General features: G+C 41.7%; 1 protein-coding gene across 1 annotated transcript; it reads right to left on the bottom strand.

Moving 5' to 3' along the window:
• Nucleotides 1-1,285: 1,285 nt before the first annotated feature.
• Nucleotides 1,286-19,297, bottom strand: LOC122563073 (ras-related protein Rab-21-like). Its single transcript, XM_043716450.2, has 7 exons — nucleotides 18,966-19,297; nucleotides 12,541-12,600; nucleotides 10,594-10,701; nucleotides 9,440-9,503; nucleotides 6,938-6,992; nucleotides 4,270-4,358; nucleotides 1,286-3,952 (listed from the first exon to the last, which is right to left on the bottom strand). The coding sequence occupies exons 1-7, from the start codon at nucleotides 19,095-19,097 to the stop codon at nucleotides 3,813-3,815; spliced, it is 648 nt and encodes a 215-aa protein (XP_043572385.1). The 5' UTR covers nucleotides 19,098-19,297; the 3' UTR covers nucleotides 1,286-3,812.
• Between the last annotated feature and the right edge of the window lie 4,832 nt (nucleotides 19,298-24,129).

The following is a 24,129-nucleotide window of genomic DNA, read 5'->3' on the forward strand; positions in this document are numbered from 1 at the left end:
GAAGTGTTCATCCTGCAGTCCAGTTACTAGTGGTGTACCACAAGGGTTGGTGTTAGGATCACTGCTGTTCGTCATTTTTATAAACGACCTGGATGAGGGAGAGTTAGTAAATTTGCAGACGACACTAAGGTCGGTGGAGATGTGGATAGTGACGAAGGGTGTTGTAGGTTACAGAGAGACATAGATAAGCTGCAGAGCTGGGCTGAAAGGTGGCAAATGGAGTTTAATGCGGACAAATGAGAGGTGATTCACTTTGGTCAGGGTAACTGGAATGCAAAATACTGGGCTAATGGTAAGATTCTTGGTAGTGTAGATGAGCAGAGAGATCTGGGTGTCCAGGTACACAGATCCTTGAAAGTTACCACCCAGGTTGACAGGATTGTTAAGGCGACAGTGTTTTAGCTTTTATCAATGGAGGGATCAAGTTCCAGAACCATGAGGTTATGCTGCAGCTGCACTTGTGTAGAGTTGTTGTGTACAGTTCTGGTCACCGCATTAAGAGGACGATGTGGAAGCTTTGGAAAGGGTGCAGAGGTGATTTACTAGGATGTTGCCTGGTATAGAGGAAAGGTCTTACGAGGAAAGGCTGAGGGACTGGAGGCTATTTTCATTAGAGAGAATGTGGAGAGGTGACTTAATAAAGACATAAGATAATCAGAGGGTTAGATGGGGTGGACAGGGAGAGCCTTTTTCCAAGTATGGTGACGGAGAGCATGAGGGGACATAGCTTTAAATGGAGGAGTGATAGATATAGAACAGATGTCAGAGGTAGTTTCTTTACTCAGAGTAGTAAGGGTATGGAATGCTTTGCCTGCAACGGTAGTAGATTTGCCAACTTTAAGTACATTTAAGTCGTTATTGGACAGGCATATGGACGTACATGGAATAGTGTAGGTTAGATAGGCTTCAGATTGGTATGACAGGTCAGCGCAACAGAGGGCCGAAGGGCCTGTACTGCACTGTAGTGTTCTATGTTCTATGAAACGGATTAGAAAAGCAAGATTAATTGATAACAAGCCGAAAAGAATGAATGACATTAACGTGTTGTAAAGCAGACCCATAAGAAATTAATCAAACATCCATTAACTATTCTGGAACAAATATTTTTTAAAAAAATCTGTGATATACAAGTCAATCCAAGACACTTTGGACAACTCCCATTACCAAAACATATGAACATCTACAAATCGGGGTGCAAGATTTCTGCCACAAACTCAAAACAGGAGAATGTTGATTTCAGTTCAATGCAAAACATTTTAAAAAAAAAAGAGGCACTACTTGCAGATGTATTTAAGCAAGTTGGTCAATTTATTTATTACTACAGCTGACATTGAGTCTTCAGTGCTATTTTCACCAAATTGGTGTTTACTCATTACATATCACTTGGTGCATTTAATTCTTTTACTCATTTCACCTGTACAAGGAGGTCTCTGAATAGAATACAATTCACCTCAAATTGTTGCAAGTATCGCCCATCAAGTACACTACAAAACTTTGTGCACCATAATTAGTTACAAGCTGTGGAGTGAATGGACTTAATACAGTTTAGTCCACGAGTGAAAAATGTTGAGTTTATCGCAGCAAAGTTGTGTTGTTTGACTTACCACATGCCGGGAAAAATGTCAGCTTGACAATGTTACAGAGATGAAATGAGCGAACAAGAGAACGAGAGAACAGCAAGTTTGAACCCAGTTAGTCCAAGAGAAGCAAACTAAAACCTTTAACACCATCATTATAACAGCAATTTGTATAATGTGCTTTTCAAATTTAATTTGGCATTAAATAGGTAGGTTTAAAATTTAAGGTTCAAATAAAGATTGCAAATAGAGCTGAAAATAATGTCGGGAGAATATAGCAAGTAAATCACAAAATAATATCTGCTTATTGGATACACATTTCTGAGTGATGTACACTCTCTGAATTGATAAAGACACGAACTCCATCAGTGAGATAAATGACAAAGTTACACTTTCGATGAGAAGCCTTGTTTGCACTTCAGTTTAATGGAAGCACTTCTACAGAACATAGCATGTCTTGCTTAACCCATCATTAGCAGGATAATGTCTTCTATTCAGCCTTAAATAGCACGTGGTTGGGCACAGCAAGTCACATGAAAATAGGAGGGCGAAAGAACAAAAGAAAAATGCACTAGCAAGAAAGCAATCGGAAACATTACACATGACGTGTCTGTCACAAGTGCAGACTGCTTAATCACATTGCATCATGTATTATCACCAACAGCAAAGTGAGATTTTAATGGATAAATCTGAATAGCTCTCTTCCCCCTTCCCTGCACCCCTCCCCCCCCAGTTAATTACATGTGCAAAAGATAGGAATAATATCTAACCAAAGCAACATAAATGCCTATGAATGTCAGAAATGTTTGTTTTGCTGCATGTGAAAAATAAAATTCCACATATCACCAAGTTGCTCTAATGTAATTCAATACCTGAATGAAAAGCTGGTTATTACATTTAAAAATGCTGAGATATTGAAACAGTAGATGAAATGCAGCAACTATTTTATCTCAAATAGCCGGGTGGTTTGAATCAAATTCTCGATTTATTTTTATTTAAAGAAACTGAAGATAAGTCAAAATTATAGTTCACTACAATCAATCATCAGGAAAGAAAAACACATCTTTCAGAAAGATTGTAGCAACTAACTTAATACATATACTCAGCCCAACAGTGCACTCAAATGGCACTTGTTTACCAAGGAAATTGCTTAACCTGTATGCACAACACATTTCAGTTAAATAATCACAGCAAGGTATATCCATGCTATTTTCCAGTAACAGTATCCCATTTTGTAACATCTTCCCGATAAGGGGTTTGTTCATTTCGGCAGATATAGATTTGGTTGACCACAAATGTAGTGGCCGGTTTCCCCAGGTTCATATTGAGAAGAATATTTTGAACAAAATTTAGATTATGGATTGAATACAGAGAGTGCGTTTTGTGGGGTGAATGTATGAGACCCCTTTGAAAGCAAAATGTAACACCTTTCAGCAGGAATAGAACATGTAAGCATAATTAATACCAACACAAGCCAGCTCTATATGTAGTGTGCTAGAAGATAAAGCAAGGTGGCACTGGTGCAATAAGAGAGTCTGAGGTGGAACAGCATTGTTTCTAGCAACTTACCAATGTGGGAAGACATCCATAGAACATTTTGTTTTTTAAAAAACAAAAACAGTTTTGCTAAGATTCTTGCCACATCAGCTTGTGTCTGGTTAGGAACATTGGGTGGGGGTGGGGAAAATTGCAGTAGCAGCACAGTTAGTAGTACAATCTTCACTTACATTGAGGAGCATCAGTGCCTTTCACAGAGCACCACATCACCAGCTATATTTGTAGTGTGCCACTCACCGTGGGCAAGCAGTCACAAAGGATTGCACTGGAGTCATGCCCAACTGTTAGCATATTGATAGATGGCATACACTGGCATGATATGTTCTTTACTTAGGAGCTGTACACAAATGTACATGACCGTCCTTTAAATTAAATCCTGCCTTGCGTGATCTTTTGAGTCATCATTCAATCCAATTCTCAAGAGCCTTTAACTTCTGACAGAAGTCATTTTTTCCCCTCAAGATTTAATTTTTCCTATATAAGTAATTACAACCCTCGGCTAGAAACAGAAAATCTTAAGTTTTCCAGCTACTCAGTATGGATACTTGGAAGACCACAAATGGCACCTCCAGTCAGTTACCCTGCTGCTTGTTAACAGAAGTCCTATCACATCCAATGCCCAATGGTCACAACAGTCTTACATTTTCTGCGTAGTGGCGGATTTTGAAGGGTTTTTCTTTAAGAACCAGAGCAGCAGCCTCCGTTGCTTAGTGGCTGTGGTTCGTCATCAATGATCTGTACACCCCGTCGTGTGTTGGCTGCCCGACTGGGATCATTCTCTCTTGCAGCTTCCTCAGCTTGGGCAACTTCAAGCATCTCTGAAATAGCAAAGGAAGAATATAAACTTCTCAGTTACTTCAAGTACTGACCATGTCCCATACAGAGTTTGAAGACCCCGAGGCAGAGTGAGAAGAAAAAAAAATGCCTTCATAACCCTTAGGACATACTCCCTCCCAAAAAAGGTCAAATCCAAACCAAGTGCAGTGTCTTTTATAAATGGCAAAAATGTAGCAGCTTAATAGATGCACAGAAAGCTCCACATACAGTACTTTGTGGAATAAATCTGGCGATGGCACTATTCACTGGGACGTTATACCACAGACGAGAAGGGGTCAGAAGACTTGAAAACACTCACTTTTACAGACATCGAGAAAGAGTTCCTCAATGCCTTTATTCACTTTAGCAGAAGTATGGAAGTGCTTTGCTCCTACAGACGCTGAATAGCTATTGGGAAGCAATTAAAACAAAAGTTTAGTAAGTCAAAAGAAAGGGATGTTCAACTTTCAAGCACCCAAAACAAAGAAAAAGTCTAAATCTCAGAACACAGCACTGTACAATCACCACTATACACAGAGCTATACAATCGAGATGGAAACAACATTAATCAGGTGGAGGTGACAAAGGAAAATACACTCATTCAAACACCCTACTAACCAAATATTTGTTGCTGGCCACACCATTGGTTCCTCTCAGCCAGGCAAGACATAAACATACAACCATGGAGTGCAAAGAAAAACTAGAAAGTGTGCAAGCCATGCTTTTTAAACAAACAACATAATGACTCAAAAGACTTGAATCAGTTCTTCAACAAAATACAGGACAATTCCTGAACAGTGTTATACAAAGATCTAATAGCAAGTCAAGTCATAGACTCCCTATAGTGTGGAAGCAAGCCATTCAGCCCATCGCATCCACACCAACCCTTCAAACAGCATCTACCCAGAACCAGCCCCCTTACCCTATCCCTTTAACCCAGCATTTCCCATGGCTAATCTACCTAGACTGCACATCTTTGGACTGTGGGACAAAACCAGAGCACCAGAGAAGAACCCATGCAGACACAGTGAAAACATACAAATTCCACACAGGTGATGGAACTGAACCTGGGCCCCTGGCACAGAGACAGCAGTGCTAACCACTGAGCCAGCAGTGCTAACCACTGAGCCACCATGCCACCCTGAACAGTGCAAGCTAGCATAAAGTGCCAACTGCCAGTCTTTTGTTAGCAAGTTGAGAAGATTTGTAGCTCAGGTTGAGGTTCTGGATGTAGGTTTGCTCACCGAATTGAAATGAAACTTCCAGCTCAGCAAGCAAACCTACATCCAGTCTTTTGCTATTTAAAAAGATCTTAAAAGTTCTAAAGGATTTACACAAGCAATATTCAAATAAAGTTTCTAAAGCCAGGACAACCCACTGCTATAGTCAAATGGAAGAGGACATTACATTCTAAGCAAATGGAGTACAATAATTTCAGACACCAGAGAAGGAAGCAAACTATTCACAGCAGTTAATACATAGTGTTTTAACTGGAATTTAGCAATAAACATCCTTGTTTGGAGAAACAACCAACTTATTGTGTGCATTTCCATTGTACAAGTGCATACATACAACAAGCAAGAAATGCACACAAATACTTACCACTAATTGCAAAGATAAAGCCTTTCCTCAACAGTATAATTAATCACTTTGCCCTTGCAATACATCCTCTCTCAATTGAATATCTCATACATGTACTGTTGTTCTGGTTGCCAAATAGCAGTAATAAGTAGGAAAACCCAGGAAACTGGGTAACAATGGAATTCCCTACCAACACAGCACAAAGATCTCCAACTGGGCATTGATTGTTATGTCCTGATTCACAGATAGAAACAGTTACACTTAGTACAAATTTGAATGATCTACTTCTGAATAATCTTATTCTTCTATTAGCATGGATCTTATTTTGTGGAATTCTGGTCTTCAGTAACATTGTAGTTTGAGTAACTTTGCAAATGTAAAACTGCATGTTTGAACAGACCTCACTGTCCAAGCAGTTCAGTAGTTCTGGGCCAGTGAGTAACCAAAGCATGCGAGACAGATCAGCAATCGCTTTGTCTGTAATAGAATTAATGAACTAAGCGACCAGTTGTAATAATGGGTGACCTGATGAGCCACAAAAACAGGATACCTCTGCAGGATGAGTAATTGCCATTGTGCAACAGAACTCAATTTGTGGCCAGTATCTGGACAAACAGGAAGCCAGAGTTCAGGTTGGCAAGGCCAAAAATTGAACATGGAGAGACAGATGACCAATATTTTGATAACTGAAAAAAAAAAAGTGTTTGCAAACCCTTAGAAGTCAAGACAGCAGCAGATGTAGAAGGAGGCATGAACACCGACTGCAGCCCTAACATTTCTGGGCCTAAGAGATATTGCATGCTATTCTGTCCAGTGACCTTAAGATAATAACTAATTGTAATGCAAGCCACTGCTCCATAGGAACAGCAGGAAGCCATTCAGCCCCTCAAGGTTATTTCACCATACAATCAGATCACGGCTGATCCAAGACCTACCTTGGACCATATCCCTGAATACCTTTGCTTAACAAAAAAATCTTAGACTTCAATCACCCCTAACTTTCTAAATTCTAGAGCAAACAAAAAAGGCCAGGTTTGTATGATCCCTCCTCAGGAGGTTAATCCCTGAAGTCTGAATATTATTCTTGTAAACCTACACTGTACTACCTCCAAAAAAAAAGGTAAATATCCTTCATAAGGCATGGTGCCCAAATTTGCTCATGGTATTCCAAGTGATGTCTAAGCAGACTTTTGTAATAATTACAGTATAACAGCTACATCCTTATCCTCCAGCCCTTTAGATCTAAAGGCCAGCATTCCATTAGTTTTCCTGATATTTTCTGCACTTGTTTGTGACAACCCAAAAACCATGCAGTGTTGCACTGATTTTTGCCATTTACCTAATCAAAGCCAAGACATCAATTGGGATCAGGTCAAATCTCAAAGTAAAATTTGGACCATACTTACGCCTCTGCTTCTTGAACAGACACATTCCTATCCTTCTCCAAGTCAGTTTTATTTCCTGCAGTTTCAAAACAAAAAAGAGTGTTATTAGGAATGATATCTACCAAGCCCTACCACCAGACAAGGCGGCAAAAATTAAGAAAATTAAAATTGATCTTACACTTAAAAAAATTAGGATGTCAACCTATCACTAGTGGAGTACTACAGGGATCAGTGCTGGTAGCACAGTTATTTACAATATATGGTAAAAACAATGACTGCAGATGCTGGAAACCAGATTCTGGATCAGTGGTGCTGGAAGAGCACAGCAATTCAGGCAGCATCCAAGGACAGGCAAAAATCGACGTTTCGGGCAAAAGCCCTTCATCAGGAATAAAGGCAGAGAGCCTGAAGCGTGGAGAGATAAGCTAGAGGAGGGTGGGGGTGGGGAGAGAGTGGCATAGAGTACAATAGGTCAGTGGGGAAGGAGATGAAGGTGATAGGTCAAGGAGGAGAGGGTGGAGTGGATAGGTGGAAAAGGAGCTGGGCAGGTCGGACAAGTCCGGACAGGTCAGGGGATCGAGTTGCTGGAGGTTAGAAGCTAGGATGAGGTGGGGGAAGGGGAAATGAGGAAACTGTTGAAATCCACATTGATGCCCTGGGGTTGAAGTGTTCCGAGGCGGAAGATGAGGCGTTCTTCCTCCAGGCGTCTGGTGGTGAGGGAGCGGCGGTGGAGGAGGCCCAGCACCTCCATATCCTCGGCAGAGTGGGAGGGGGAGTTGAAATGTTGAGCCACTGGGCCCTGGTGCTCACCTTCCACCCTACCAACCTTCGCATAAACCAAATCATCCGCCGACATTTCCGCCACCTCCAAACAGACCCCACCACCAGGGATATATTTCCCTCCCCACCCCTCTCCGCCTTCCGCAAAGACCGTTCCCTCCGTGACTACCTGGTCAGGTCCACGCCCCCCTATGACCCACCCTCTCATCCTGGCACTTTCCCCTGCCACCGCAGGAACTGTAAAACCTGCGCCCACACCTCCTCCCTCACCTCTATCCAAGGCCCCAAAGGAGCTTTCCACATCCATCAAAGTTTTACCTGCACATCCACTAATATCATCTATTAGATCCGTTGCTCCCGATGCGGTCTCCTCTACATTGGGGAGACTGGGCGCCTCCTAGCAGAGCGCTTTAGGGAACATCTCCGAGACACCCGCACCAATCAACCAAATCGCCCAGTGGCTCAACATTTCAACTCCCCCTCCCACTCTGCCGAGGATATGGAGGTGCTGGGCCTCCTCCACCGCCGCTCCCTCACCACCAGATGCCTGGAGGAAGAACGCCTCATCTTCCGCCTCGGAACACTTCAACCCCAGGGCATCAATGTGGATTTCAACAGTTTCCTCATTTCCCCTTCCCCCACCTCATCCTAGCTTCTAACCTCCAGCAACTCGATCCCCTGACCTGTCCGGACTTGTCCGACCTGCCCAGCTCCTTTTCCACCTATCCACTCCACCCTCTCCTCCCTGACCTATCACCTTCATCTCCTTCCCCACTGACCTATTGTACTCTATGCCACTCTCTCCCCACCCCCACCCTCCTCTAGCTTATCTCTCCACGCTTCAGGCTCTCTGCCTTTATTCCTGATGAAGGGCTTTTGCCCGAAACGTCGATTTTGCCTGTCCTTGGATGCTGCCTGAATTGCTGTGCTCTTCCAGCACCACTGATCCAGAATATTTACAATATATATTAATGACTTCAGCGAGGGAGGATGTTGGCCTTTATATGCTATCACAGTGCGTAGATGACAAACTTCAAGGGAAAACAAGTGTTGAGGGTGACAGTTTACAGAGGAATTATAGAGGGGTTGGTGATTGTGCAAAAACAAACTTGGCAGATGGATTCTAATGGAGAAAAGTGTAATGCTACTCTTCCTGCAAAAGTGCGTAGAGTGGAATGTTACTTGAAAGGAGAAAGACTGCAGAAGGCTACAGAACAGAGGAGTCTTCATGCGTAATAAAAACAAAAGTCACAGAAAGCAAGCACCTAAATTCAGCAGGTAATAGGAATGTTGGCCTTTATTTCAAAGGGAGGAGTCGTCAGTTTGGTCTGTGCTCAAGAGAGTTCAGAAGAAAGAGGGGAGACTTTATTTGACACAGAAACTTTAAAAGGGGCTTAATGGGATAGACGGCAAGAGATTGGTCCTGGTCACTTCCACATAGGGAAGCAGAGGGCATAACTGCTCAGTAAGGGATTGCCTATTTAAGACGAACATAAGGACCTTTTCCATTCCTGATGAAGAGCTTATGCTCAAAACGTCAATTGTCCTGCTTCTCAGGTGCTGCCTGACCTGCTGTGCTTTTCTAGCGCCACAGTCTCGACTCTGATCTCCAGCATCTGCAGTCCTCACTTTCTCCAAAGCAACAAAAGCTACCAGTGTCCACTTGTAGGTACAGGAATAAGCAAGCATGGTTTTGGGATTTTAAGCAGCGGGATGGGTAAACAGTGTTCAGAGGTGACATACCTACAATACAGAGACAGATTTCACTGCCAAGCATCTTCCGCAGTTCTTTCACCCAGTTCTTCACCTGCAGAATTTAAAAGCAGATTAATTTACCTTTACAGATCAGAAGCCACAAGGGCAAGCTCACAGATTAATAAAGAATGGAGGAAATGGGTTATATACTATTCAAACAATTCAACAGGGGTGAATTGGGCAATTCCAGTCCTCAAACTAGTTCTCAGTCATTAACTGCATTTATGACTAACCGTACCTCAAATTCTATTTATTAGTCTGTGTCCTTATTAACCAGAAATCTACTGACTAAAAACCAAAATACCATAGATGCTGGAGATCGGAATTTTTAAAAAAGTTAACCAACGTCAATATGACGTGTTCAGATTTGAAGCATTAACTGTTACTGTCTCCACAGAAACTAAGTTTCCCCAGCATTCTCAATTTTCAGGAGAAATCTACTGACCTTCAAGTTTTGAGATCTCAATTAACCCAGCACCTGAAGACATGTGACAATACAGCTGCAGCTCAACACTATAAAATTATAGTTTGAGAAATTTCAAATCTGTGTGGTGATGGCAGGTGGGAAGTAAGACTCAATTTGCAGGCATGAGGCAGCTTGGAAAGAATATGGATTGAGCTGGAAATCAACGGAGGAAAATGAAAGAACCGCACTTCTATAGCATTTTTCAGTACCACAGCACCTATCCAAGCATTTCATAACCAATTACATTTCAAGTGTAAACACTGCTGTAATGTAAGAAATGAGGCAGCTAATCTGCATTCAGCGACTCAAAACAGTAATGCAATAATGGCCAGATAATCAGTTTTTGGATTATTTATGTCCAACACAAGCACGGAAACAAAACCTCATTTTAAAGCCTGGTCTGAAAGGAACATGACCTCTGGCTGTGCTGCTCTCCCTCAGTCCTGCAATGGAACATCAGTCTTCATTTTCCTGCTCAAGTTGATGAGTGGGAGCTGAAGGTCAAAACCTTGCGACGTGGAGGCAAGAGTGGGGAGGTGGGGGTGGTCTCCACTACACAGTATCCAGAGCTACAAAAACACAGACTTGCTGTTTTCACTTTTAAAAGAAAACAAAACAAATTGTAATCATTTTAAATAATATTTAAGGAGGTCCTTCAGAATGTTAAGTTACCCACCTTCTGAAACGAGTCTTCATCGGTGATGTCATACACTAAAATGGCTCCATTAGAATCACGGTAGTAAATGGGACCCAAGGCATGAAAGCGCTCCTGTCCAGCTGTGTCCTGTACAGGGCAGAGAACTTCAGATGTTTAATTCTGAAGGTAGGAGGAGAAACTCAAGGACACATCAAGAATTACAAGCAACCGTCAAGCTCATGAGGTGGTGGTGGCACGGACGTGATGTTACTGGACTAGTAATCTGAACCCAAGGCTACTATTCTGGGGCCATCCATTCAAATCTTGCCACATCAGATGATGAAATTTGAAGTCAGTATTGACTAAAAAGCTAATCTAATGGCCATTATTGGGGATTGTCTTTTTTTTAATGCCAGTCATAGAAACGTACAGCATGAAAATAAACCCTTCAGTCCATGCCGACTAGAAATCCTAACCTAATCTGGTCCCATTTGACAGCACTTGGCCAATATCCCTCTAAACCCTTCCTATTCATACACCCATCCAGATGCCTTATAAATGTTGTAATTGTACCACCCTCCACCACTTCCTCTGGCAGCTCATTCCATACACGCACCACCCTCTGCGTGAAAATCTTGCCCCTTGGACACCTCGTTCACTGAGCAAAAAAAAAAAAAAAGTTGGTAATAAGAACCAAAAACAAATGGCTGGAAAAACTCAGCAGGTCTGGCAGCATTCATAGAGAGAAAGCAGAGTTAACTTTGTGGGTCCAGTGACCCTTCATCAGAACTGTTGAGGTTCTGTAGAAGGGTCACTAGATCCGAAACGTTAATTCTGATTTCTCTCCACAAATGCTGCCAGACCTGCTGAGTTTCTCCAGCACTCTGTTTTCACAATAGATCAGAATCTCAGCTAATCACCAGGGTTGGAAGAGAGCTTTTTCGTCAAGCTCCTTCATTGTTGCCATCAACAGAAGATATACCTATCCCTGATGCACATGTGTCTACAATCCCAAAGGGAAGGATGAGCTTTAACAAGGATTCCCTGGAGCTTCTGTAACGTTGAGACACTTCCATCCTTGCTTAAACAACAATGATCAAAGCAACACCGACTGGGGCAAATCCTACCCCCAACAGGATAGACCATCGTCTGAGCGCAAATCAGTTTAGTCCCAATTTTGCAACAGTTCCTTTTTCCAACCATCCAATTTAGTTTTCTACAATATCATGGTATGGATGAAATGTTAAGCAACACTGCTTTAGAGTAACAGATTATTTTAATTACTGGTGTGTCACCAGTCTATGGACTCTTCAATATCCTTTGTATCACAGCATTTGAAACTCAGTTTATGAATAGTCATTACAATTTCTGTCGCATGACCCAATTCATTATATTTCTGCACAGGATTAGACATCACCGGCATAGTTATATTTATCATCCTTGACCAAACTACTTTGGAGGTGGTGGTGGTGGGGAGCCATCTTGAACCACTACAATCCATTTGGTGCAGGGCACCCACAGTGCAGTTAGCAAGGGACTGCAGGATTTTGACCCAGTGACACTGAAGGAACAGTGATATATTTCCAAGTCTACATGGTATGCAGCTTGAAATGGAACATGCGAGTAGCAGTGCTCCAATGTGTCGGCTGCCACGGTCCTTCTAGTTGGTAGAGAACGTGGGTTTGGAAGATACCGTCTTAGGAGATGTGGCAGGTTTAGCAAACATTCCAAAGCAAAGTTCAGTACTGCCTATAATAGGGATTCCAATCTGTTTATGTACTACCCAATGGACAAGTAGCCCATGGTCTTAACTTGACCAGCTCCTCACTAATGCAGGTGAAGACATTCTGACAGCAAGATGCAAGGATTCTCTACAGCTTCATTCACTTCACGGTTTTTGCATGCAGCATTGTCTAACACGTGACTCAGTGTTATTGACATTCTATTACTGAGACCACAGCCGAAGGAAACATGTCCATTACTCACCCATATTGCAAGATTCACTCGCTTTCCACTGATGTTCAGTTTCTTGGTCAAGAAAGAGGCCTAAAAATGAGAAAACTATTTAATTAGTGGAGTCACAGCAGCTCACATTCCAGACAGTCAACATCTAGATTCTTTTACATTGAAAAAAATCCCAAAACCTCATGATGGCTATTTCATGTATTGAACAACAAAAAAAAAAAAGTGCGTTTATAATGTCCAGCTGACAGCAATGAAGAATGTGTCAGAGTCATAGAGATGTACAGCATGGAAACAGACCCTTCGATCCAACTCATCCATGCCAACTAGATATCCCAACCCAATCTAGTCCCACCTGCCAACACCCAGCCCATATCCCTCCAAACCTTTCCTATTCATATACCCGTCCAAATGCCTCTTAAATGTTGCAATTGTACCAGCCTCCACCACTTCCTCTGGCAGCTTATTCCATACACGTACCACCCTCTGCGTGAAAAAGTTGCCCCTTTCCCCTCTCACCCTAAACCTCTAGTTCTGGACTCACCGACCCAGGGAAAAGGACTTTGCCTAGTTACCCTATCCATGCCCCTCAATTTTGTAAACCTCTATAAAGGTCACCCCTCAGCCTACAACACTTTCAGATTTAAAAAGTCCTCTTTATTTCTTTCCTAAATTAAAGGTAATCCACATGCTATTTTAATTCAGCCATATCTCTTGGTGTCAGAGCACTTTAAAAATGTTGGCATGCCCAGCCCTGGACAGCATTAAGGAGCAGAGTGTGGTTGTATTGTTTAAGGGCATATCGGGCCTACAAAGTTCTTTCAGCAAACATTGCGACAGTGACAAAAGGAGAAAGGGCCAAAGACTTCTGAGAACCAAAAATTAAACCATATATTGGACTTGGAAATATTGAACTTTCTCAGAAGTGCTTTGTTCCCACTCTAATATGGGAATTACCAAGCACTGAGATTAGGGACAGGCCTAAGGAAATTTTGTTGTTTTAAACCATCCAGGAGGAACAAAGATTGTATTGTGCATTCTGCATTAATCTTTTGCATTTGAAACTTCATTGCAAAATAGTACATGAGAGAGAATTTCTGAAAGGCAACTACTTTCTGAACGTGAACTAATCTTTCTCCTTCAGGTTACTGTTTTAAAACTTCATTCATCAAACTTGAACATCACTGGCAAGATCAGTTTTTATTGGCAATGATTTGCTCTGTACTGCACAGGGTGAGGTTACAGAAGTCTTACCTCTCAACCCCTTCCCTAATCGGAGATGTGTTGACGCTCAGGTTAAACCACCACTAGTCATCTCTACTGAAAAGGGTAGCCCGATGGCCTGGTAGGACTGTGCCACTGTTTTACTTGCAGTTGCTCTGTAATACTCAGGCAAGAATATTGTTGCACATCTCTGAAGCACTTTGGAAATGCTTTGCATTGCGATGTTAGAAAGTTGCTGCAGAAATGCAGATGGCTGTCACATCACAGGACACTTTTGTTTGGGTAGGCTGGTAAAACAGGACAGGCAAAGAGGGTGTCTGTCTGTCTGTGAGAGACAATTCAGAAGACAGTTCTTAAGAATGGTTTTAAAAAAAAAAACATGAACAGAGAAAGGAATAGAAATCTATTTTGACAGGCTTTCACGAGGTTTGGCAGGGAAAACGGTATATAAACAGCAGCATGGACCAGATTACCTGCACCCCATACTGCAAGCTCTATGTACACTTGCAAATGTTACATTATTATGGTGCATTGCATCATGGGAGTTACCACACCAGTGCAAGTGGATTAATGGTTTCCCATAAAAGATTATTTCTATTGCAAGAACTGACTTAACAATTCACCAGACCACAATAGAAAAAAAAATTAAAAAAAAAAAAGGTGCCAACCACCAAAAACAAACAGCTCAAAATCCATGAATAATAGCTCACAGCCCACCCTCTCCACATCTGACAGAAATATTTGTATCCCTCCTCTCTCCTTCCACAAACCAACACCACCCAAACCGCACGGCCAGCTCCTCCACAGATGTTCAATAGAACAGTAATGGTACAGAAATAAAAACAATATTGGAGAAACGCAGCAAGTCTGGTATCATCTGTGGAGAGTCAGACAGAATTAGTGCAAGTCTTATTAGACTCCTTTGAAGAGTCATATCAAACTTGAAACATTTAACTCAGTATCTGTGGCAAGAGAAACACCATTAATATTTCAAGTCTGATATTTCACACATTCTTTGAAGAAGCCATAAGATGCATTGGACTCAACACTAATTCTGTTTCTCACTCCACAGGTACAATCAGACCTGCAAAGTTTCTTCAGCATCCATAGTAATGTTTTATTTCCATTAATACAGTGCCTTTCATAACATTTGACTGCATAATGCATTATGATGTCCTGAAGAAGAATGGTGTTATAATTAACACATGCCATAGTTAAATGCACAGGAAACCTACTGCAAGAGGCCAAATGGTCACCAACGTGCATTTACTTTGAGCTCATTTTACTTGAGCCACTTATTTCTTTCATTGGATGAAACAACACTTCAACTGTTACAGCAACACAATTCAATGGCTCACAGGCTCAGAACAAGTTGGTGGAACTCAAATAAACTTGAAAAGATTGTTGGGACTATCACTCATGCATATTGAGAGAACTGGTTGCATTTTTAAAAGAGTGTTTGTGGCCAATCTGCTATTTCAAAGTCTAATTCTATAGTCTTTGGTAGAACACACACACCAAACCGGACTCCTTTATACTAATTGACTTACATGCTACAGGGTACCCAACACTATTTGGTCAGTAACTTGAAAGCAGTTTATTTTTCGTTATTTGTATTCAAATTCATTAAAAAGGATTTCTGCTCGGCATAAATCAAGGACCAACAGATAGCTTGCTATACCAGCCAAATGGGACCCAGAAGCTGAAGATTCGCAGGTAGTCAGAAAGTGCTCCTTGAAGATATGACAGTATTCAATCAGGTATGAATGAATGTTTTGAAAGTGGGTTTTCAGACAAATCAAATATTAATCCCTGCATTAAAAACTCCATCTCCCCTCCAACCTATGCCTTGAATTACAGTTAGAATCAGAGTGCCTACGGCGTGAAAACAGGCCAACCGGCTAGAGTCCACATTGACCTTCTGAAGAAGATCTCGTCTCCTCCCCTTCACCAACACCACCTCCTCCACCACCACCACCCTCACCCCCCCCCCCTCCCCCCCAACCATATTCCTTAACCCTGCATTTCCCATGGCTAATCCACCTAGCTTGGTTATCCCTGGACACTGCTGGCAACTTAGCAAGGCCAATCCACCTAACCTGTACAACTTTGGACTGTGGGAGGAGACACTGGGAGAACATGCAAACTCCATCCGATGGTGGAATCAAACCCAGGTCCCTGGTATAGAGGCACTGTGTTGCCTTGAGCTTTCGATACTATTTGTAGTGATCCATGACTTTAAATGCTTCCAGTATTGAGACGCTAAATATCTCAGTTTCAACAAGAATGATTTATTCAGCACATGTAATGGGGAAATGTTGGTGTCTTGGTCATGTCAGCTAGGTTCAAACCCTACCACAGCAACTGGTGGAAATTCAATATAATGAATAAATCTAAAGTATATAGCCAGCCTCAGTTTCATAAGTACCAAGACTTAATTGATTATTAAACTCCATCTAGTTCACTAATCTCCTTTGGTAAAGTAAACCTGCTACGTTTAATCAGTCTGGACTTCACATGGTCATCCAGACTGGTTAAATAGTTCTGAAGGAGAGCCATTGTACCCAATCACATGAACTTGACTTTCACAGCTTAGATGCTGCCAGGCTTGGAATTTTCCCACCAATTTGTTTTCATTTCATTTCATTTTTAAAGTCAACCTTCTCACACATGTTATGATAACTCGAAGTCAGAAAGGTCTTGAACCCTGATGTTCTGGCCCAGAGGTAGTGACATTGCCACTTCACCAGGAGAGCCTCTTTTGCTTAAGCTGCATCCTCTAGACAATGATAAAACAAAGATCAGCAAATACTGGAGACCTGAAAAAAAAACACAAGGAGGGCCCCTACTGGACTCAAAACATTAACTCTGCTTTCTCTACAAGGATGCTGACAGACTAGAGTTTCTCCAGCAATTTCTGTTTTTGTTTGTTCCTATAGGCAGGTTGTGATTGGCCTGCTAGGGGTTAAGCCGATCAATTAGAGGAACAATTATGCAACAAATGCTGGTCGAGCCAGTGACACCCATTCCCTGAAAGCCTTAAGAAATTTGATTCCTTAGCAAATTAAGTCCACCATAAAAATCTCTTATCTTAGTTAGTGTTCTGGGATTTACATATTAATGAACTGAAACCTGCAACCCATTCAAGAAAAAAGTAAAACTTAACAGCAATCCAGATTTGTTCAATATATCGTATCAGTTGCATGACACTAATCTTTTGCTATAAATCTGTCTTATGATTCTATTCCACAGTTACCTGAAGAAGCAGTGCTCCAAAAGCCAATACTTCCAAATAAACCTCTTGGACTATAACCAGGTGTTGGGTGATTTTTAAACTTTGTCCACCCCAGTCTAACACCGCCTCCACATCATGGTTACCATAGATAGTGTTACTGCCAGTTTGTAAACAGAAACCAGATCTTGTAGCACAGTGGCTACCTATGGAGGTAGGAAATCTGTGTTCCCATCCCACCTGCCCCAGAGGTGTGGCACATTACATCTGAATGAAAACAAACTTCACAAGATGAAGACTTCACCCTTTTACAGCACAAGCAAGTAAAATCAAATAAATCTGATCTAAACTCATCTATATTCTGCCACAAAAACCCATAAGACATTCACTTGCGCTACGATATCAGTAAACAACCGGAACTGAACAGTGTCAGATGTACAGCATGGAAACAGACCCTTCGGTCCAACCTGTCCATGCCGAGCAGATATCCCAACCCAATCTAGTCCCACCTGCCAGCACCCAGCCCATATCTCTCCAAACCCTTTCTATTCATATACCCATCCAAATGCCTCTTAAATGTTGTAATTGTACCAGCCTCCAGCACTTCCTCTGGCAGCTCATTCCAAACACACAACACTCTGTGAAAATGCCACCCCTTAGGTCTCTTTTATATCTTTCCCCTCTCACCCTAAACCTATTACATCTAGTTCTGGACTCCCCCAGCACAAGGAAAAGACACTATTTACCCTATTCATGCTCATGATTTTATAAACCTCTATAAAGGTCACCCCTCAGCCTCCGATGCTCCAGGGAAAACAGCCCCAGCCTGTTCAGCCTCTCCCTGTAGCTCAAATCCTCCAACCCTGACAACATCCTTGTAAATCTTTTCTGAACCCTTTCAAGTTTCACAACATCTTTCTGATAGGAAGGAGACCAGAATTGCATGCAATATTCCAACAGTGGCCTAACCAATGTCCTGTACAGCTGCAACATGACCTCCCAACTCCTGTACTCAATACTCTGACCAATATAGGAAGCTTAGCTTAAATGAAGACATTTGCAGCGTTTGACAATAAAGTTACGTGAAAACAACTGATCAAATTTTTGAAGTAATTGCGCGTTTATTCTGTAATCGGCATCCATAACTGAAACCCGAACCGACATTACATTACAGCCTTTTCTATCACACAATTCATTTAAAAACATTCGAGGCATCATGTTTTAGTCACGTTAGCAACTGGCGTTATTTTAATATCCTTAGAGAGGGAATTAAATAGAGTGGATTGTCTAACCAGTAATTCTGACTAGACCTGTCTTTTTTTTTTAAAAACAAAAAGAACATGATTCAGAAATGGGATCCTGGCAATTCTGAGAGCCCAGGCTGGAGCTGAAAACTGCCGGCTGGTGGGTGGGCAGTAGGACATCTGGGGTCAACAGCTCCATGGTGTGAATTCCAATGTAACCGTGTCACAAGCTTGCCTTTTAAACAAACAACCACACAAAAGAAGAAAAACACTTCGGTTATCTCCGCGTGTTTATAAAGCCAAGAGTAGTCAGTATAACCAGATGCCACATTAAACAGAGAGCTGTGTCATTTGGTAATTATCGAACACAGCCCGACCAGCAACATCTGCAACTACCCTCTCGAAAAGCTGGGCTGGGAACACACCAGCCTCCCAAATAATTCAAAAGGATGAGGTAGACTTGTTTTTTTATCTCACCCCCGCCCCCCAAAAAAAAAGTTTCCGCCAAATCTTGTCAGTAACCTCATTAGGAGAGAGCTTAACGACTGACAAAACCAGCAGGATTAGCTGAAGCCCAGAAACGCTGTAAGTTTCCTTCAGGCTTGAAACAGCACCCGAGGGTTTTGTTAATTTTTTTGAATGAAATCAGTGTAGCCCTTGTCAATTTCATTTGCTATATTTGTATCCAGTTGCTACAATGTAGCGAGTCAGTATCAGGGCGCTCTGGTCACGTCCTCTGCCCCACTCACCTGTAACGTGGTGATATGCTTATCGCTGAATTTATTCTCACAATATCTCAACACCAGAGAGGTTTTCCCCACGCAGCCTTCCCCTAACAGCACGACTTTGAAGCAGTAGCTCTTGCCAGCGGCTGCCGCCATAATAACAAGAGAAACAGCAGCTTTACAAAAAGCAGTCTCATCAGAGCGGGAGGGGTCTTGTTTCTGCACGCATGTACCAGCCCCTGTTGATGCTGAACTGCCGGGCGTTTATTTTTTTTACCTTTCAGGAGGCAAATTGCAACAGAACATTTTAAGATGGCGCCCTACTCCTTCCCAAACCAAGGGGAGGATCAGCTAATGTGCAGAGGGCAATAAATGTAGCAGTGCCACACCCCCCCAACTCCTCGCCATCCCCACCCCTTCCTCCGCCCCCTCCAGCTCTGACAGCCCATATCACATGGGCCAGAGGGAGGAGACACCACTTCTGTTTGCATACAGATGGTTCATTACGTGGGATCTTAGCGTCAGGATTCTGTAACTGGTATTAATCACCTTCTGATTCACAGTAAGGAGTTTAAATCCTCCAGTAGTCTGGGAACAATGGTAGTTTTTGGTAAATATTGAGAATGCATCTGGCGAAATGCCCACATCAAAACCCGCCTGGGATATTAGTGCCCTTCAGGAAGGAAATCTTCCACCTTGTCCTGATCTGATCTACATGTGACTCCAGACCCACATCAGTCCTCAAATATAGTGTTAAAAATCACACAACACCAGGTTATAGTCCCAACAGGTTTATTTGGCGGTACAAGCTTAATCTTGTATTTTCAAATAAATCTGTTGGACTATAAACTGGTATTGTGTGATTTTTGCCTTTGTCCATCCCAGTACAACATCAGGACCTCTATTTAATTTATTATGATATGGGTGACACTGGCTGGGTTGGCATTTATTGCCCATCTCTAATGCCCAGAGGGCAGTTAAGAGTCAACCACATGGGGTTGGGAGTCACATGTAGGCCAAAGTTAAAATTACACAACACCAGGTTATAGTCCAACAGGTCTAATTGGAAGCACACTAGCTTTTGGAGCGCCACTCCTTCATCAGGGGATAGTGAAGGGCACAAATCTAAGGCACAGAATTTATAGCAAAAATTTATAGTGTGATGTAACTGAAATTATACATTGAAAAATACCTTGATTGTCTGTTGAGTCTTTCATCTGTTCGAATACCACAATAGTTTCACTTCTTTCATGTGTAAATCACAAAACCTTTTTTTAAAAGTTGCATTCTCAGCTTAGTTGTAACAATGGGTGTTAGCTAGACAATATGTTGAAGGTGTTAGCCCCCTGAGTTCTCTGATCTATGTGAATTCATGTTTAACATGAATTCTCTGAATTCATGTAAAACTCTGAGCTCAAAAATTGCATGAATTCATGTAAAACTCTGTTATCTCACTTTTTAGATTAGAATCAATCTAAACATCAGGTCATAGACAGAGAACACAGGGGGCCAACACCTTCAACATATTGTCTAGCTAACACCCATTGTTACAACTAAGCTGAGAATGCAACTTTTAAAAAAAGGTTTTGTGATTTACACATGAAAGAAGTGAAACTATCATGGTATTCTAACAGATGAAAGACTCAACAGACAATCAAGGTATTTTTCAATGTATAATTTCAGTTACATCACACTATAAACTTTTGCTATAAATTCTGTGCCTTAGATTTGAGCCCTCCACAATCACCTGATGAAGGAGCAGCACTCCGAAAGCTAGTGTGCTTCCAATTAAACCTGTTGGTCTATAACCTGGTGTTCTGTGATTTTTTAACTTTGTACAGCCCAGTCCAACACCGGCATCTCCAAATCACAACATGTGGGCCAGACCAGGTAAGGATGGCAGTTCCCTTTCCTGAGGGACATCAGTCAACCAGCCTGGGTTTTCCAACAGTTGACAACAGTTCATGGTCTTCATTAGATTCTTAATTCCAGATTTTTATTGAATTCATGTGCTACCATCTGCTGTGGCAGGATTCAAAACTGGGCCTGCAGAACATTAGCTGGGTTTCTGGATTAATAGTCTAGTGATAATACCAGATGACCAAGACCTTTGTAATCTGAGCAACACCTCAGTAATAGTCTAGCAAGCCATTCAGTTGATTCAACATGGAGGTTCTTACCTTCTCAAAAAAATCTTCCCCAGGGATATGTCATAAATGCTAGCCAATGATACATGTCCACATCCCGTGAATGAGTCATAAATATTCATCAATTTTGTGAGATGAATAAAGACTAAAGTCTATTTAGTTTAACATTTAATACCATGTTGATTTATATAAATCATACAAAACAAAAAGAGTCTCACTCAGTCCCATTTCCTGTACTTACATCTCTGTGAACTTACAAATTTCAAATACCTATGAAATTCTCTTTTGGAAGTTGCTACTGAATTTCCCTCTGCCACCTTCCAGATGGTGCATTCCAGATTACTGGCAACTGGTTGGTCAGGGTCTGTAGTATCGGTTCCAGTGAGAGAGGTACATATCACCCCCACCTTCACCCCCATCCCCACCCCCACCCCCATTGCATCTTTGTGTGTTCCCTGTGAGGTATCGTCTTGAAAAGGGCACTGGCCAAGGTGTGGAGATAGGGCATTGTGTTTGGGTGACATGCCTGCTACAGTTGAAGAGGCAGAAATTGGGTGTTGGGTTGGCACCAATGGAATATATTGGAGGTGAGGTACAGTGTCTGGATTTTGGGAGTGAGTCATGATTGTCAGAGAGTGATGTTGGTTGAGGGGTAGGGGTCTGGTGCATGCAGCAGTGTGAGAGGCAAATGATACATTTGGTATGAGGCCCTTTGGCAGCAGATTAATTGTATTTAACCAGTCATGTGCAGTCATTAAACCTTGTGTTGAATTGGGTACGAGTCATTGGGACATGATTCAATGCATTAACTCCCATGACCTCCTGATCTCACCATCTTATACATATTCTTTGAGGTCCACATGCCTTCCATCCCCACCAGCAATATTACCTCCTCTCTGCTCCATTTCCACTTCCAAGCTCTCCAGTACCTTATCTGTGGGTCTAGCAGCTCTCTTGCCTACCTTTCCATTTATGCAGTCATTGCTGGTTTAGGCAGCCAGTAGCAAATCCATTCCACTGAATACAGCTTCACTCTAAAAGAGGCAGACTGCCTTTAAGACAAACAGGTCAGCTGAATCACAGGACAAAAAAAAGTTGTCTCCTTTGATTTAGCTTTTGATACTTTCTTTTGCCAACTACTGTAAAGCTGTGCCCTCTAGTTCTAAACCCTTCCACTAATGGGAGCAGTGCTTTCCAATTTCTCTATCAAAACCTGTCCTAAATTAGAAAATCTCAACTGAATCTCCCTTGTTGTCCATTATGGAAAACCCAAGCTTTTCCAGTTTGTCCATGTTACTGAAATCCCTCATCACTTGGACCATCTTGAAAGCCTTCACATCCTTCTTAAAGTATGGTGTCCAGAATTGAGCACAATGTACCAGTTGAGACCAATCCAGTGCTTTATAAATATTTATTACAACTTTCTTGTGAGCACATTCCTATGCCTGTCTTTATAAAGTCTAGAAATCCATCTGCCCATTTAAAGACTTTCCCAACATGCATTGCCAGATACTCCCTGATACTCTCTGTTCTTTAACCTTCTTTAGAATTGGCACTTTAGTTTATTTTGCTTCTCGTTGTCCTTCCTATAAAAGATGTGCATTTCTTGGTGTTAAATTGCATTTCCCATCTATCCAGCCATTCCACAATTCATTCTACATCCAACAGTCCGGTGGAATAGCGGCCGGTGCAGGGAAGCAATGCCGGAGCAGTGGCTGATGCAGAGAAGCAGTCCTGAGCAGAGGTCAGTGCGGGGAAACAGTCCCAGAAAAACCTATATTGGAGCAGCTGAGAGCTGGTGCGGAAGGCTTGGAGGGGTGCAGAGATGGTTGTTGGACTGGGGTCTGGTGTGGGCAGTCAAACCATGTGGAAGCTCCTTTGCTTGACTACTGAAATGTAATGTTTATTTGAAATTGTTGTTTCATCTGACTGTAATGTCCATCCCAACTATGTCTTATTTCTAACTTATTCTTTAAACACCGTAAAGTAATGCAACTGCTTTCCTTCTTTTATTCCTCTTTTGTATCTAAGATTTGTACCTTGTACTTGTACCTAACATGACACCATAAGAGATAACATTGTAAAACGTTTCACTGGACTCCTGTGCTTCTGTACTTGAATACACGGTAACAATAAAGAATGTTCTACTTTTGAAATTTATCAATATCCACCTTACAGTACACTATTGTTATGAAGACATATGATCCAAATATTAATGTTTCATATAGACCCAAATTAATATACCTTGGACTTTAAAGCAAAGAACAGTTTGCTAAGGAAAAGGCATTAGTTGTAACAGCAACAATGTTGCACCTGAAAGAAGTAGAGAATTCAGATGGAGTTTGAAAATGCAGTTTGAAGAACCTTCAGGAAAATAAGTCCTATTTTGTGAATGGGATAAGACTAATGCATGTTTAAACTCAAAGAAGGAAACTTGAAAGGTGCCTGAGAAGAACAGCCCATTGCTCCCCACCCCCCAACCACCCCCACCTCCCCTCCTTTCTTTGCAACTCCTCTCAACAAAATCAGGGAGCTGCAAACTTACTGAAAGTTATCTTTACCATTTGGGGAGCGTTCTTGGAGCTTGAAATCTCCCCCCAGTCAGAAGAAAAGACAATTCAGTCAGCTACAGCTGTTCCACTCCCAGTAGTTTGCATAAAATAATTTCACAATTATCAGTGACTTGTCTTTTATTTGTCAGTTTAAGTATTACTTGGTCAGAGTACTTTAAAGTTACACTCTGACTTTTACTTTTTTTGCATTTCTCCTTAGACTAGTGTGTGTTAGTGTTCTAACCCCAACTAATTTTAACACTGAATAAATCAGATCCTGGCTTGTCAGACATTTTGATTTAGCTATGAAAGTCTGTTACTGAATACATTTGAGTCCACCGATGTATTTTTAACGCCACAAATAAAGTATTTATTCAATAAAAATGATTCACAACCAAATTACATGAGACAAAAAGGTTGGAAAGATTGTTTTACAAACACCAGAAAAGAATTCAAGCACCCCTTTCAACCCAGCACTGGTTTTACAAA

The sequence above is a fragment of the Chiloscyllium plagiosum genome, unplaced genomic scaffold (genome assembly GCF_037043375.1).
Source record: "Chiloscyllium plagiosum isolate Xiang-an unplaced genomic scaffold, Cpla_swu_hap1 HiC_scaffold_26, whole genome shotgun sequence".
Lineage (NCBI taxonomy): Eukaryota > Metazoa > Chordata > Chondrichthyes > Orectolobiformes > Hemiscylliidae > Chiloscyllium > Chiloscyllium plagiosum.

Excerpts from the sequence above, each read along its gene's own strand:
- LOC122563073 (XM_043716450.2), bottom strand. The coding sequence starts at position 19,097 with ATGGCGGCAGCCGCTGGCAAGAGCTACTGCTTCAAAGTCGTGCTGTTA. Across the intron at positions 12,601-18,965 it reads AGCATATCACCACGTTACAG|GCCTCTTTCTTGACCAAGAA; the intron begins GTGAGTGGGGCA and ends TCTCATTTTTAG. Across the intron at positions 9,504-10,593 it reads ATGAAGACTCGTTTCAGAAG|GTGAAGAACTGGGTGAAAGA; the intron begins GTGGGTAACTTA and ends TAAATTCTGCAG.